The sequence below is a fragment of the Herpailurus yagouaroundi genome, unplaced genomic scaffold (genome assembly GCF_014898765.1).
Source record: "Herpailurus yagouaroundi ecotype Mexico unplaced genomic scaffold, PumYag 197, whole genome shotgun sequence".
NCBI lineage: Eukaryota > Metazoa > Chordata > Mammalia > Carnivora > Felidae > Herpailurus > Herpailurus yagouaroundi.
The window spans coordinates 27,398,167-27,414,614 of NW_024412428.1; the positions used below are offsets into that span (position 1 = coordinate 27,398,167).

Below are 16,448 nucleotides of genomic sequence, written 5' to 3' on the forward strand. Positions count from 1 at the left end.
CCTGAAATTTGCTATGGTTCCTAATAAGGAGGTCTGTACTTAACAGTGATAGATAATACCTTCATCCAGCAGCCATAGCCACTAGAATATAAAAAAAGTAAAATGTCTGACATTGCAAGGATGTGGAGCAGTGTGAACTTTTATAATTGCTAGTGGGAATGCAAAATGGGATGATCACTTGGGAAAACACTCTGACAGTAGTGTATAGAGTTAAATCTAAATCTACCATACGACCCAGTAATCATACTTCTGGATATCTATCCAAGAGAAATAAAAACTTATGTGTACACAAAAGCTCATATTCATTTTTTTTTGTTTTGTTTTGAGAGAGAGAGAGAGAAAGAAAGAGTGCAAGCAGGGGAGGGGCAGAGAGAGAGGGAGACAGAATCCGAAACAGGTTCCGGGCTCTGAGCCGTCAGCACAGAGCCCGATGTGGGACTCGAACCCACCAACCTATGGGATCATGACCTGAGCCGAAGTCAGATGCTTAAACGGAGCCACCCAGGCGCTCCTATATTAAAATATTTATAGCAGTTTTATTTGTAATAGTCCAAAGCTAGAAACAATCCAAATGTTCATCAACTACTGAATAGATAAGCAGACTGTGGTGTTACAGATTATCCTCTATTCCCCTTTGTCTGTCTTTCTCAGGATTCTCTCAATGAGCGCCTTTCATCTAGCACCATAATCGGTCATATTCCTCATAGGCCTTTGGGGTGGGGCTCAACTGGGAGGGCATTATTTTCTCAGAAGGGAGAGCCAGTAAGTGGGGTCTTCTGCACTGACTTAGATTTGTCCTTTTTTTATGGGCCTGGGACATTCACTTACCAATTAGCTCTTAGAAGCCTCTAATGGAAACAAGGTGCTTCTGAGATTTTTGACGCAAGGGATGCTGCTCAGAATCCTAAGTGGCCTCCTTAATATTCTGCATCACTAGCAAAGGCTTACACAGCAAATATTCATGCCCATCAAAAAAAAAAAAAAGTCTAAGATAAAAGTGCATGCATAACATAACACTTAGAGTTGTTGAATCACTATGTTGTACACCTGAAACTAATGTAACGTTGTGCGTCAACCATACTTCAATTTTAAAAAGTGCATGCAAGAAGTTCATCGGGATAAAAGGCCCATTTTGGAAGCAGTGGGAAAGCTAGTATAGGTCAAGTTAAATCTATCAAGTACTTCAGTCCCTTAAAGAGGGCTATCCTATAGCTCACTATAGTTTCATTTATTTTTCTTCTTTTAAGCCTATCTAATGATTCTTAACTTAGAACTGGAAAGCTACATAGAGTACATGAGTCAGGGCCAGGATTTGCAGAGGTCAAGAAACTTCTTTATTCTTTATGAATGGTTGCAGAGAGAACATCATCGATGAGATTATTTTTTTCTTTCTTCTAATGGTACAGCATCTTCCTTCCAGATCACTGTCAGCATATCCCTCGTCAAACAAGTCTATAATTCCATCTCAAGCAACTCCTTTTACAGGCATGACAAAGTCATTGGCTGATTTAAATGAGGGAGGGGGGTTGAACATTTAGCATAAAGATGAAGTAAAGGCATTTTTAAATTTTTTACTTTATGTGAGCACTGGTGTCTAACTTTCCACACAGAAAAAAAAAATCACCAGTGATGAAAATAACAATTAAATGTAACTCGTATAACACTGTACCACTGTATGTTGTTTTGATTCATTGTTACCTCCTTTTTGTTTTTGTTTTGTTTTGCTTATTTGTCTGGTCTTGGGTGCTCGCTTAGAACCAGTGAGGCCACGGAAAGGTTAGACTTGAGACCAGTTCTTTGGGGGCTCTTTCTCGTTCTGCTGAGAGTGTTTCTTCAGCTGCCAGCAAACGATGCGTGCACGAATTCTTTTGCCTGTGTCATGATCAACTCCAGCTCCGTAGATGAACCCAGCTGTGGCAAGTTGATAAGTCCAAGTTTCAAGATGACACAAAGGGATTGAGTCAGGCAAGACCCAGAAGATTTGGGGCCAAATTAAATGTTACTGCTCGATGGGAAAGAAGAGAGGAAGGAGGATGTGGAAATACACAGCCCAGTTTCTGCTGAGATGATAGGCTCTGGAAACCCACCCCGCACGCTCACTGTTAACTCCGTACTGGTTTGTGTATTTTCCGAATCTGCAGTGGGTGGCTTCAGCAGTCACCCGGGGACCGGGCACCCGGCGCCCTGTGATGACTTTTCCCTCTCGCGGTTCTTGGGATTTCTCTGGAAGGTTCTAATTCAAAGGCAGCTTTTATTTGGAAAGCTTCAGAAGTCATTTCACTCTACACATTATATGAGGAGTAAAAGGCTTGTTTACGTTTAGCTCCACTGCTCTTAAACCCTTCTACTTGTTCTTGCTGGTAAAATTTATGTGAGTGGGAGAGACATTATTCCTAGGTATGGGGTTTGTGTTAGAAGTTACTTTTTTTTTTCCATTCTCATTCACCAAATAGGTACTGAGCACCCACTAGATGTCGGGGTACATGGGCAAAGCACCTGTTTCAGAGCTTGTGCAAAACCTCAGTTCCTGAGGTAGCCAAGCCCTGCACTTTTAGCCCTGAGTTGAACCACAGGTAGTGCTGACGGCCCTGTTTTTGTCATGGCTGAAGGCTTCTGGGACATGGATCTTTGGGGAGCTACCTTAGCTGAGGCTCTCTTGGTTGAATCTCTAAGCACAGCAGCACAAGCCAAAGCTTCCTGTTGAGTAATGTGGCCTAAGGGGAGAGAAATGAGAGAAAGTTCAAAGTCAACAATCTTACAAAACAAATAAGCAAACAACCTTGCAAATGTTTATGAATCCATAAAATTTCCTCTACTCTGCACGGTAGAAACCATTGTGTTTAACACACCCAGGTTGTAGGATCTTTGAAGACAGGCAGTGTACTTCTCTTCTTTTGCATTGCTCATTCAGTTAAGTTAAAAAATACATGGTCATTGATCAACATGACAAATCAGTTGGGGGGGGACTTGGGCCATGAGTCATCTGAGCCTGACCTGCATATCTTCATTTTCAAAATTTTCCTCAAGCCAGAAACTGATATATTGAATCTCTGTCAGTGTTTTTAGAGTGTAGGCTGCAGACCAGCCACGACACAATCATCAGGCTGAGGCCACATTTAATAACGCTTTTTTGAAAATTCAGATTTCTGGCTCTATGCCAAAGACTTTCCTAATCAGAAACTCAGAGAGTTAGGTCTGGAAATCTGCATTTTGATATCTCACGCAGGTAGATCTTATGCGCACTAAACACTGAATGTCTCTGCTCGGGTTTCCTTGGGCTCTATGCAATTTTACTCTACGAACAAAGCTAGTAGAAGATGCTTCTGCAAGACTTCAGGCAATCCTGAGCAGGCTGCATCGAGCTCTGCCACATACCGGTCACATGATCCTGGCCAAGTGATTTAACTTATTCACGTCTCAATTTTCCTTTCTGCAAAATGTGGGTTATAAAAGCACCTACCTTTGGATGGAGGTGACTGAGTTTCAAGTAAGACAATATTTGTAAAGTGCTCAGAACTGTCCCTGGCAGATAGGAAGGCCTGATAACATACCTATTGTTACTGTTCTTGTTATTCAACCATTTGCAAAAACCGTGTCTTTTATGCAAATGCAGGAACAACAATATAAGGTTGATGTGCTAATGTTAAGTGAGCTGCTTAGAAAAAGAAAGCTCTTCCAGTGACAGAGGCCAGCTGGAGACGGAAGTCATTTGCTAGAAGAAAAGAGACTCAACGCCAGTCACATCTTTCACAAGGTTGTTGCTTAAAGTCTGTGAAGATCTTTTGCAACCATCATTTCATTTGTGCTTCATAAAATCCCATGAGGTTGCTAGAAGAAGAGAGATGTCAGAGCATGGGCGTGAAAATGCATGATCTGTGCAGGCGACGGCCCTGATATTCACTCTACGACTTGAGCAAGTTGTATAACGTGGCTGAGCTGCAGTTCCCCACTGCTGTGAACTGGGGAGAAAATGTATAATATATAATATTACATATTATATGTGTAGAGCTCCTAGCACAAGGTCTCTAGCGTGGGAAATGCTCACGAAACGTAACTGTTATTGTTGTGAGTAAACCAAGCCTCTGAATTCGCACATCCAGCAAGACGGCTGACCTGTGGTTTGAGCCTAGACCATCTGCCTAAGCCCATTGCCATCTCTACTAGATCAAGTGCCTGTAAATCTCAGACAGTTGTTGACATTTTATGGCAATCCATACTCTGATTTCTTGAAGCCCTCTTAATTTACCCATAAAGCCTTGCTTAGTATTGTCAGGGATAATCATTTTTAAACATGGCCTGCCAGCCATGTTATAAAATAGCACACTGGCAGAGGAGGCCATTCTACTTGAATTATTTATCTGGAAACTTGACTTCCGGCTGCAGCACACGAGTCCCTCCCTAAGGTGCCTGGTTTGGGTCAGGTAGTTAAAACTCACCAAGCAGCTGCTGGTGCCAAAGGCTGTGAATATAGCGGTTCTGCAGGGCCTCCCACTGGGGCCTGGAATTGTAAATCCTCATGATGCTGTAAAAATAGCGCTGCTGCCCTTGGGTTAGGTCCTGTCGGAGCAGAGCAGGTGATTTTGATGAGTTGGTGGAATTCTCTAGGACTACGAGTGTGATGTATTCAAAGCTGACTTCTTTTGGAAATAAGATATATATATGTATACATACATATGTATGTATAACAATTTTATGTATATGTGTGTGTGTATATATATACAAATTGTGTGTATATATATATGTATGTATACACACACACGTATACACACACACACACACACACACACACACACACACACACACACGTAACAATTGGAAAACAACAATTGGGTAGTTTCTTCCCCTAGTTTATTTAAACAACTTCCACTGGCCTGTGTGATAGTAAAAATGGATAAGCAAACATTCTAGGTTAAGTAAGTAGGTCAAAGTATTGGGCTGAGAGAGATCTAAGGATTTCCAACATCTTATAATTTTATTTATCTATTATGATCCTTCTTGGAGAAGGTAGGCCATGAGAATCTACACAGGGCCTGACATAGACCCGGCTTCTGAATGGGGTCAAGAGAACTTCCCACCAAGAGTTGTCAGTAAACAGGCGAGATAGCTGGATGAGTGGATGGGTAATGTGATAAAGGTTCAGCATTATTAGTTAAAAGGTGCTATGAACACAGAGGAGGAAAATAAACTCTGTGCAAGGCTTTCTAAATGAGTTGACCAAAACATCGGAGTCTTAGGGTGAGGAGAAATTCCCCCAAAGAACCAGAATACTGGTTCTCAAAGGGCATTGGCATCACCTGGGAACTTGTTAGAAATGCAAATTCTCAGGCTCCACCCTAGATCTACAGAAGCCTAAACTCTGGGGAGTGGGACCCAGAACTCTGGGTTTTAACAAGCCCTCTGGGTGATTCTGACACAAGCACACTAAAATTTGAGAACCACTGTGCTGGAAGAAAAAGAAAGGCTAATTAGTGGGAGAAAGTGGTACAGATTTCCAATGGGGCACAAAACATCTGGATATATTGGGAAGCAGACTTTTTTTTTTTTTTCTTCAAGCAAAATATAGAGTCTGAGCTGGGAAAGGCTTAGAGGTAGGCAGGGGAAGGTCATAAAAGCCTTATAGATGTAATGTTCCGACTCAAATCTTAAAAGTAATACTTAAAAAAAGTTTAAAGATTATCTTTTATATGAGGAGCCATTGAAGGTCTTTATTTAAGTCCGTGATTCTCAAAGGGAGTGATTTTGACCATTGAGGACATTTGACAATGTGTAAAGACATTTTTGGTTGTCATGAATGGTGAAAGGGAGGATGTATGGTACTGACAGTCAGTAGGTAGGAACCAGGAGTGCTGCTGAACATCCCACAGTGCACGAGACAGCCTCCCGGTCCCTCGTAACAAAGAATTATCCAACCCCAAATGTCATCCTTTCATGTGACCAGATTTTGCAGCTGGCCCTGCTGTGGAGGATGAGCTTCTGGGAAGACAGACCATTGGTAGGGAGAGCATTTAGAAGGCTGACCTCGAGGGCAAGCAAGGGGCAAGAAGGGCTGGGACTACAGTTTCTGTTATATACCTCATCTATCGTCAATGCTTATCGTGTGTAGATGGGGAGACTGAGATAGTGGCATCAGCATTCTAGAAAAATCAAAGAACAAGAAGTTCACCGTAGGCTAAAAAATTCAAAACAATGACAGAATTTTCAAAGCAAGTGGTTAACCATTGTAATGGAAACTAAATTTAAGTGAATCAAATGTAAAAGTAAAGTGACTTTCATCTGTTAGAAATTTGGTGTGGAGGGGTGCCTGGGTAGCTCAGTGGGTTAAGAGTCTGACTCTTGATTTCAGCTGAGGTCACGATGTCACCCTTCATGAGTTCTAGCCCTGCACTGAGCTCTGTGCCAACAGTGCTGAATTCTCTCTCTCCCTCTCCCTCTCTCTGCCCCTCCCCTGCTCGCTCGCTCGCTCTCTCTCTCTCACTCAAAAATAAGTAAATAAACTTAAAAAAAATGGTATGGAGTTGAAGCCTGTGTGTCAAATTTATTTTCTGGTGTCTAGAGACCTTAAGCTTGATATTGAAAATGTGTCCAGAGTGAAGGTAGCAAAGCCAAGTATTTCTCAATTTGAGACATCATTTCAACTTTACAGTTTGTGAATTAGATGTTTTAAAAGATAATATCTTTGAAGAAGATAATCGATTCTTAATTAAGCTTTTTCAAATGACAGACAACAATGTAATATGAAAATAGCAAGCCAGTTTCAAAAGCAAAGCTCCAAAGGGCAATGGGAATAATCATTATAGAAGATAAAATCTTAGCAGTTATTGTTTTATTTCATGGGGGGGGGGGGGGGGAAAATGCTATGTCCTTTCCTTAGCAGGGATCTGAGCTTCCTAATTAACAGTCCTAATATTCTTACCCTATTGCTTATCCTTCCTTGAGGCGATGGAAGAGAACTTAACTTTTGCAAAAAGTATTTATGAGAATGGCTTTAAATAACTTTGACTGAAAGGCACTAACATCGTTCTCTAGCAGGGAGCCATAACATGGTTGCTTCCCGCCACCGATCAGTGCTTTTGCAATGAAGACAAGACTGTCCACAGAGCTCCTAAAATGCGCTGGGTATAGGATCGGATCATCCAAGGGCTCATTTGTTCACCACACAGGCCGTCAACATGCACTGAGGGCCTTTGTCAGGCACGATGTTACCAAATACTGGGTAAACAAAGACATGAGAAAAAGTTCTCAAGCTTTGAAGGAGATACCTACAAATTTTCTCCATTAGCGAATGATATGCTATACCTTCAGTAAAGAAGTCTCCAAGGCAGAGGAAGGGACGCGAATGCAAGGAATCCGTGGAACATTCCCAAGTTTTTGCTGTCTTTTCCGTTTTTCTCCCATTCTTTATCCTGTGCCTCCAGGGAACAACAAACATAGCATGAAATTGCATTTTGTTCAGCCTATTTTGGGACCTAAGTAAATAAGTAAGCAAGTAAGTAAATAAAGAAACAAATAAATAGATGTTATTTATGTCAAGGGATAAGAAGTTTTCTCACATGTTTCCAAGTAATTGGATCTCACCAGACTGCTCAGTTCTGTACTGTTCCCTATTCCCACCTGCTATTTATGGAAGGACTTTTCTTTCTGCTTCATCTTGTGTGTGCAACATGTAGACTGGGGAACCACTCCCTGTCACAAGTTATTTCTTATAGTTATAAATAATAGTTATTACTTTATCTGACTCTAAAAGCAGTATATGTCATTTTTGAAAATTTATCCATGATCTAACGGTCCATAACTATTGGTGGCATTTGATTGATTTCCTTTTATTCTTTCTTTTCTGTGTACATTTTGTATGGTTTTAGAAAAGGGAGATGATACTCTATATGTTGTGCACTTTCCCAGCTCATTGAATATCCCTTAAAAAAGCCTATAATTTTTAGTGGCAGTATAGTATTCCTTTACATTTTTCTCCTTTTCTTGTACATTTTGCAGTTTTACAGCACTGCACTGTCCAAGAAACTATTAAACTTAGCTGTATTTCTTGCCAATTACCTGACAAAATGAAGGAGCCACAAAAAAGACTATGAGTAAGTCTTTTTTTTTTTCCTTTCCATATTGTTTAAGGTTTGGAATCTGAGATGTGTACAATAATAAAAAATTAATAATCAAGGAGTAATAGACATATTGGAATAGGGTCGTCAAGGCATGGAGTGAGAACTCTAAGTGTTGTCTCCTCTGCTCATACCTTTGCCCTTGCCAACACCTACCCCCATCGGGTTCTTTGATTCACTGAGATCATGGCTATAGAAAGCTCTCCTTCATGCCAGTTCCTTCTCTCTCTCCTCTCCTTTATTATATGCTCATGCACATGCATACATAAAAGCACCCACATGTACACACGCTGAAGAAGTATTTCAACATGTGATAAATCTCTGCTTCTGAATTCATGAAGCTAAGGCTCCGATCTTCCTGAAGAGAAATTTATTAGGAAAACATCAGCCAACATCTCTGTGTGTCTTGTTTCCACGTTATAAACTTATAAATTAAACTATAAATATTGTACTTAATACTGCCTTCCCTCAATGTGCACTTCAGAAACCACACTAACCAAGATAACTCTTTTAATATTCTCTGTGATAAAAGTTGACACTCTATCCTGTACTTAGATCTTCTCAGTATCCCTCCTCCCATTTTCCAGATCTGCAGAGCAGAGCATAAATATTCTTCAAAGCTAGAAAGATTTCTTCTTTCCTCAACTAGCATAAGGAAATGACTGATGATCTTTCTTGTGGCAACAATTCATGGGTGTTTTTCTTGGGCTATTGCTAAGGAAATCCTTCTTACCTAGTCAAGTGGACTATACCTGATAAAGTTTGATTAGAATGCTTGGAAAATTCAAGGAGGGAAAATCTACCAAATAACTTCTGTCTGAAACAAAAAGATTTGCTTCAAAGACTTACCCTGTATTATAAACTTCCCTCTTTTAAAAGCTGCTACTCCTATTCAGTGTAGTCTGCTTGCAAGGTCTCTTTCTTCATGGGATGGTGGCGGTCGAAATTCAGTCTGTTGATAAGCTGATATCTAGGCAACGTCATGTGATGAAACAAGGAGCTGGGGCCGGGGCGGGGGAGGATGGATTTGGCTGCATGCCTTTCCCTGCTTCTGGGCAACATTCGACTGCACAATTTATCTTTTTCCTTTGAAATTTTGTGTCTAATCAAGTGTCAGCTTCTAAATCTACTACATCTGCATTATATGCAGACATGAGAAAAGAAATTACATGGAGACAGAGAGGCTGAATATTAAAGGTCAAGAGATCCACCAGGGCAATAGGTCATTATATATTTCCCAGATTTGGAGTCAGTCCCCTCACCCACATTGTTCAGAATGAGGAAGAAACAGTTCCTAGATATAGACCTATGGGCGTGAATTTTACTATGGTAACCTATGGAATTGTTCAAGACAGTACTCCTTTCTTAATTTTTGGAGGAGTAAGATATTCTCATTTTGGATCTTGGTTAGAGGCTGCATATGATGATAATGAACCTGTGGCACAAGGATCTTGCCCACACTGATGTCATCAGCATAAGGCTCGCATTTTAACCTGACTCATGACAGCAATCTTACCCCTCCCTCTGGAGTAGCATTATTACTACAGACTTCCTTTTTTCCTTCTGAATCCTCCATCTGAATGCCAGATTATCTGTAAAAATGAATAATTCCTAGGGAAAATGGAAGAAGAAATACCAAAAGAAAACCACAAATTCAAAATTCTTAAGTATCTAAAGGGAGTATCTCATCAAGATGAGAGTGATGAATTGTGTAGCTTACAGAAGAAAGAAAGAACTCACCAGACACAGAAAGTCTGCATTTTCTTCAATAATTTAAGTTATTGAAGACTGGGGAATAAACATGGCAGACACAGGAGTCTATAAAAGCCTGTGGATACCACAAACCTCTCATTGGATCTGAGAGTTTGGTGATTCTCTACTGAGAGATAAAGAACAACTGAATGCAGAGTTGACATCGTCAATTGAATCTTCCTTGAATGTTTTCCCAGCATATGATGAAATGCCTTCCAGGGTATACCACATCTGCTGACTGTTACACACACGGGCTGATTCATAGCAGTGTGCATCAGTCCCTGCACCACCAGGAAAACAGAAACAGATCTAGGTGTTTGACAAAGAGCTTAATGTAAGGAATCTGTTTCAAAAGTACTGGAGGGGCGCCTGGGTGGCTCAGTTGGTTAAGCGTCTGACTTTGGCTCAGGTCATGATCAGGTTCGTGGGTTTGAGCCCCATGCCCGGCTCTGTGCTGACAGCTCAGAGCCTGGGGCCTGCTTCGGATTCTGTGTCTCCCTCTCTCTCTGCCCCTCCCCCATTCACACTCTGTCTCTCTCAAAAATAAATTAACATTACAAAAAAAAAAGTATTGGAGTGGGTTAGAGGAGCAAAATAAGAAAGGCCTGCTCATGCAATGATAGGCAATTCCACTCCACCACTAACACACCTAGAGCTGGAGGACAAAAGGGAAAATGATTTTCCCCAGAGTCCATAAACACTGTGCCATCCAGGCTGTTTCCGTTGGAACACAGCCTGAGTAGTACCTCAGTACCTGGCACTCAACCAGTGCCCTTGCTTCCCTGCTCTGCCCCAAATGCTGATGTTACGGTGGCTATCACCCCCACTACTGCCCCTGCTGCTACTGTCCCTGACATGGTTGCTGATGCTTCCACTGCCACAGACGTAAGCAGAAACCATGAAAGCAGTTTCTCCTTTCCTCTCACCTTCCATTTTCTGTCCCCCATTGGATGCCAGCTGGTAAGGGACTCTGCAAAATGCATTTTGCAGTCTTCCCACTGCCATGATAAAGAGAAGGGTATAGAACGGTAAGTGCAAAGCTGGGAGATGTTGACACTAGCCAACACGTGGGGATACCATCAGCGAAAATCTAAGAGGTACCTCTTGTTTCTGTGATGTCAGGTGGGAAGCTCAAGAACTTGGATGTACAGTCAGTGCTTGCCTATTACCACTAAGGTTTGTAATTTTTAAAGAAAAAAAAATACCTAGCTCTGTACATAGTGTCAAGGAATGAAACAGGAGGTTTTGGTCAGTAATTTAACATTTAAGAATGATGGAACCATGCATATCATCAATTTTGATCAAAGAAATTATTTTTCCAAAGACTAGACTTTTCAAAAAGAATTAAAGTTGACTACAAAAAAAAAAAGAATAAAAACACTTAAAACCTAATTACTATAAGGAATACAGTGTTGACTATTGGTAGAAAATATGCATGCTCTCTCAGAGCTGAAACATCGGTAAAACAATGGAGTAAGACAGTGGTATATCTATATAACCGTCCTTAGAACATGTGTTTTCATAGAATAATAGAATAATAAAGAGTTTTCATAGAATAGTAGGGTAAATATGATCTCGTGGTCATTACCAAGTGAGGAAGGAAGAGGGACCCATGATTAGAATCCAAGATGAGGTTAAACCCTAATTCAAAGAATCCAATCTTCTAGAACAAGAGGCAAAGCTTAACTCTATTTCATTGAGATAGGTATTTCCCTGGAAAATCATGAACCCAAGGGGAAATTATCTGCTCATATCTTTCTGCTTTTGCTCCTTTCCATCATTTCCAGGATCCTCTTAGCTGCAGAGCTCTCCAGGGAAATAGTTATGCTAGGCACAGATATCCTCCTTGTGCTACTCCAAGCCCTCAAAGGGCCTCAGTGCACCATCATGAAATGAAGGGACTGTCCCTGTCCCCATTCAGAGCTGCTGTATATCACCTGGACTTTTGGATGTCTCTACACAAGAGTCTTACACAGACTTTTTTTGACTCTCTTTCTTGTAGGACCACATAGCCCGTTGGGTGTAATCTTGCTTGGTGGGGGTTGGAATGGGTGTCAATTATTCCTCTACTATCTTGTTTTTCTTCCCTCTGATCTCTTCGCAGAAAATTCCCACTTCTCCAAAACTCCAAACCAAAGCTCTCACACATACCAACACCTTAGGGGGCACTGGTCTCAAAAACTAGAAACCTTAAAAGTCCCAGTTTGGTCTATAAAAGCCACTTTCAATGAGTAATAACTACTTTGAACACTTAAATGCAGTGATTATCAGGAAATGAAAAGCTGGATATGGTCATATATGTGCTAAGGACTTTGGGAAAACAGATTCAAAAAGTACTGAAAAAATCTAAAATAGAATATAACTCAAGAACAAAATGGTCTGTGGATTTAATTTTGACTCTATAATCCCAAATAAATGCTATGGAACGAAGAGGTATGATGTCAAAAGAAACTAGAACAGGTGTCCTGGGAGCTTGTAGATAATTCTAGATTCCAGACCTTGATTTTTTTTTTTTTTTTAATTGTAAGAATTTGCAAGAAACTCTTTTTCATTAGGGACTAGCAATGGTCCTCTAAAAATAGACCTTATGACATAGTTATTAAGCAGGAGAACCAGGATTCAAACCCATGGTTACCTGAGGTCTATGGTTTCTCCCCTTGGCCTTTGGAAATAAAAGGGAATTTGAGCAACACACGCATTGCTATAATAGGAAACTCTGTCTCCTTGGGTGTGTTCTGTTCCCATCTGCAATATTGCTTTGTTGAATAAGGGGAGGCTTCAGATTCACAAAGTCTTATGGTCATAATTCTGGAGCAGGTTATTAGTCTTAGGATACCAAGTCATCCATCTTCTAATCTAGTCTCCTGGGAAGGTTTCACACAAGCAGGCCATTCCCATCAGTTCTCAAACCTGCCTAGGCGTTTCTGCATTCACAGCACTTAGGGGTTTAAAGCTTAGGTCCTTGTCCGTGAAAACACTTCCCAGATGTATTCTAATTTTCTAAAAAGTGGACTGAATAAAAATACCATCTACTGCTCGGCAACAGATTGGCAAAACAACTTTATAAACATTTAAAAGATCAGTACTGACAGCTATGTTTTCAAGCAATGTCATTTCCTTTTGTTGTCGTTCTTGTTAACAGGGAGACGGTTCTGGGACTCTTAGATGTTGTAGACCTGGTATTTCTGCTGTTGACAAGGTGCCTTGTGCAGCCCTCATGGACAGATAAGTACAATTTGAAACTTGTTAAAAATTTTATACTCAAGTGTGCTAATTAATGAGTTCATGACAATCTGGATGGGTTTTTGGTGGCACGCTCTGATCTGTTCCACAGTTTCACCAGCTTATTAAGTTCTCAGATGACGAAGATCTAGTTTCCAGATGATAGAGATCTAGGTGGGATGGAAAACATGGCAGATGGCAGATGACGAAAAGATCTCAACAAGTTAAAGTGATGGACTGCATCTAATAGGACAAAATGCAGTAGTAATAAAAACAATATTCTGCATCAGAGTTTCATTTCTAATTGGACAAATACAGAAAGAAAATGTGATGCTTAGTAGCAGTTCAGGCACAGGGAAAGGCAATGCATCATGAGTTAATGAGGCCGCCGGAGGGATTCATGAGTGTGTATCAACAGAAGTATAGTATCTAAAACAAGGCAGAGACTGGGACTGCCCTGGTGTGCTCTTTGTGCTTCAGTGTGTGCAGACAAGGGACATAGGCAAACTGGGCCGTGTGGCTAAACTAGAGGTGCTTCGTCATAGGATAAGCTGACACATGCATTAAGAGCTATCGAATCTGGAAAAGGCCTATGGCAGAAGGGGGCGGGGTGGGCAATAATGCGTCACAAAGTATTTGAAGAGATCACGCGTTTGAGATTAGACTTACTTTGTATATCCCCCAAAAAGAAAAAAATTAGGATCCGTAACTAGAAGCCTGCCAGGATATAAATTTCTGGTGTAAGAAACCACCTCAGGAGAGAATGAGCTCCCCATCCCAGATGTCTTAAAAATAAACTCCCTTGATGAAAACGCTGTAAAGGGTATTTGCACATTACACTGGGTCGCTGACACTATAATTCTATAATTCCAAAGGCCTATATATGAGTCAGAACATCCCAGCTCCCCCATTGCCTGCCTGGCCCTTCCTGATACAGTCCATCCTTCTTTCCATAAGCTTCAACGTTCTGTGCTTTGAGTGAAGCCACAAATTTGGCCAGTTCTTATGTAACTGTGGCTCACTGTGTACCATTCCAGGCACCTTTGTAACATTAACCCTTGTAAGCCTCATAACATACTGTGAGGCATTCACGATGACTAGCTCCATTTGGCTTCTGAGGAAATGGAGCGGAAGAGAGGTTACCTAACCTGCCCATGCTCCCACAGCCAGGAAGTGGCAGGACTGGCACCTGAGCTCAGGCATGTATCTCTCCTTCTTAGAGACCTGGGCTACCCACAGCGAATCTCCTCTGGGCAGAAGCGCCCTGAGAGGTAATCTTTGGCTTGGAATTGACACACTCTAGTTCTGAGACGTTCCAAGTCCAAAGTCAATGGGGCAGGAAGGGATACTCTTCTCTAGGAGGTCATGGGAAGGAGCGAATGTTTACTTAAAGGTAATTTGATCTTCCATGAAAGGACTGGATTTAGGCCAACTCCTAGCCCGGGGGCAGGGCTGACTTTCCCAGAAGCTAAAGGATATTTATCCAATGTCAGCTATGGAAGGCTGTTATCCAGGAAGAAAGAGTAAATGGCTTTTAAATGGGTAAGAAACAGTGTCAACAGTGTCTGCCTTGATCTGAAAGGAATTTTTGTAGTTCTATCCACATCTTAAACTATTAGGCAAAAGATGTAGTGTGTCTAAGTAGATAATTATCTTTTTCTGTTTCATACCTCCAGGGACAGGGACAAAGATGAGGAAAGGAACTACCATTTATTATATGTCTAATAAATGCCACAAACTGTGCTAGGAACGTAATAATAATAATAACATATGATTATTATAATTTTATAGTTGTATGGATAATAATAAAGATAATTGTTACTATTATTATTTTATAGTTGTATGGAGGAAAAAATTGAGGCTTTGGGAAGTTACTTGACAATTTATATTATCATACAAGGGGGACCCAAGATTTACACCCAGGTTTGCCTGGCACTAGGGCTTTATTCTTTCTATTGTACTATGTTGCCTTTACCACACTTTGTTCTATTTATTTAAGAGCTATTTCTAGAACATTCTACGCGGAGTCTCCTAGAAGAAAATCATCCTCAAACAGGATAGTTCTTTATATGTATGAAATCAATCATTGTCTAAATCATTGCCTCTCCAGGTTAAAAATAGTTTCTTTAACAATTCCTTTTATTATATGTGTAAGCTTCTGGTAGTTCCATTTTTCAGAAGGTCCCCAGGTAGTCCGATGTGGAAGAAGAACTCTTAACCAAAACAATCAGGACTAATAGCTGGCTCATTACTCTTGTCATAAGCCTATGTAATATTTAATTAAAGCATGCCATTCCAATAACAAGAGCAATAACATAAACAGGTTTGGGAACGTACCCACATTGGTAAGTACACAGTACAACTGGGAGTGCCATTAGAAAATCAGGGGATGCTACGAAAATATGATCAGAGATCTTCCACAAAAATGTGTTTCTTGGAATCTCTGTTAATGACTGTGGAAAATTCCTTGCAGCCCAGATTGCAGGTGTAGTAGACTGAAATCCATTTTGTGGAGAATTCCCCATCAGGCTTGTTACTGTTTCCCTTCTTTCCCACTTTTGCTGGGTCTTCTGCCTTTGTATCTTTTGTTTTGGTCCTTTAACCCTTTATCAGTTAGGCGATATGCAGTATGAACCCCAGAGAAGAGAAGCTGCATGCAACACAGCCTTCCCTCCACCACCTCGCAGGTAATAAGAGAGGGCTTTCCATCCTGTCTTCTCTTTCTTGTGTTACCGCCTTCAAATCTAGTGATCCAGTTCTAAACACCTCACCTGGTGAAGCCGATGTGTCATCTTATAGCTGTTGCTCCTCCTTCTTTCCAGCACCCCTCCTCAATCATGGACACAGCTCTCAAAACTCTAGCCCGCCTCTCCTGGTGTTGGAGATTGGACTTTGTGGCCATCATCTGCAGCCCTTTTGAAGCCCCACAGCTAATATTGTCATCTGCGGTGTGGTGGTTTGTTCACAGTTGTGAGCTGTGCTCCCTGATTATTTTGAGCTCAAATTAGGGACAGTAAAACCCTGAGGTTAAAATCTCAGATGCTTTTAGCAGAAAAACCTGAGTTTTGCAGGATGATTCTATAATATTCTGCCTGTGTAACTTTGGACAGGTTTCTCAACCTCTCAAAACTTTGGCTTCCTCATCTGGAGGAAGGCTATTTGAGCAGTTCCTGTATACTTAAGGGTTGCTCTGAGCATGAAATGAGCCAATAATGCTTGAGATGCAGCAAGCGCTCGATCCACGGGAAACTTGCGTGTTGCCTCTGTGTCATGCGTGAGTCTAAGAAGTTTACATATATTATCTTGTTTAATCCTCACATAAACCCCACAAGCTAAGTACTATTAAGTCCTATTTGATAGACGAGA

The 16,448-nt window shown here is 41.0% G+C and overlaps 1 protein-coding gene across 1 annotated transcript; it reads right to left on the minus strand.

Annotated features, from left to right (window-relative positions):
• Positions 1-1,311: 1,311 nt before the first annotated feature.
• Positions 1,312-9,058, minus strand: FAM216B (family with sequence similarity 216 member B). The gene is made up of 4 exons (XM_040448530.1): positions 8,958-9,058; positions 7,297-7,409; positions 4,437-4,557; positions 1,312-2,714 (listed from the first exon to the last, which is right to left on the minus strand). The coding sequence occupies exons 2-4, from the start codon at positions 7,393-7,395 to the stop codon at positions 2,521-2,523; spliced, it is 414 nt and encodes a 137-aa protein (XP_040304464.1). The 5' UTR covers positions 7,396-7,409; positions 8,958-9,058; the 3' UTR covers positions 1,312-2,520.
• Between the last annotated feature and the right edge of the window lie 7,390 nt (positions 9,059-16,448).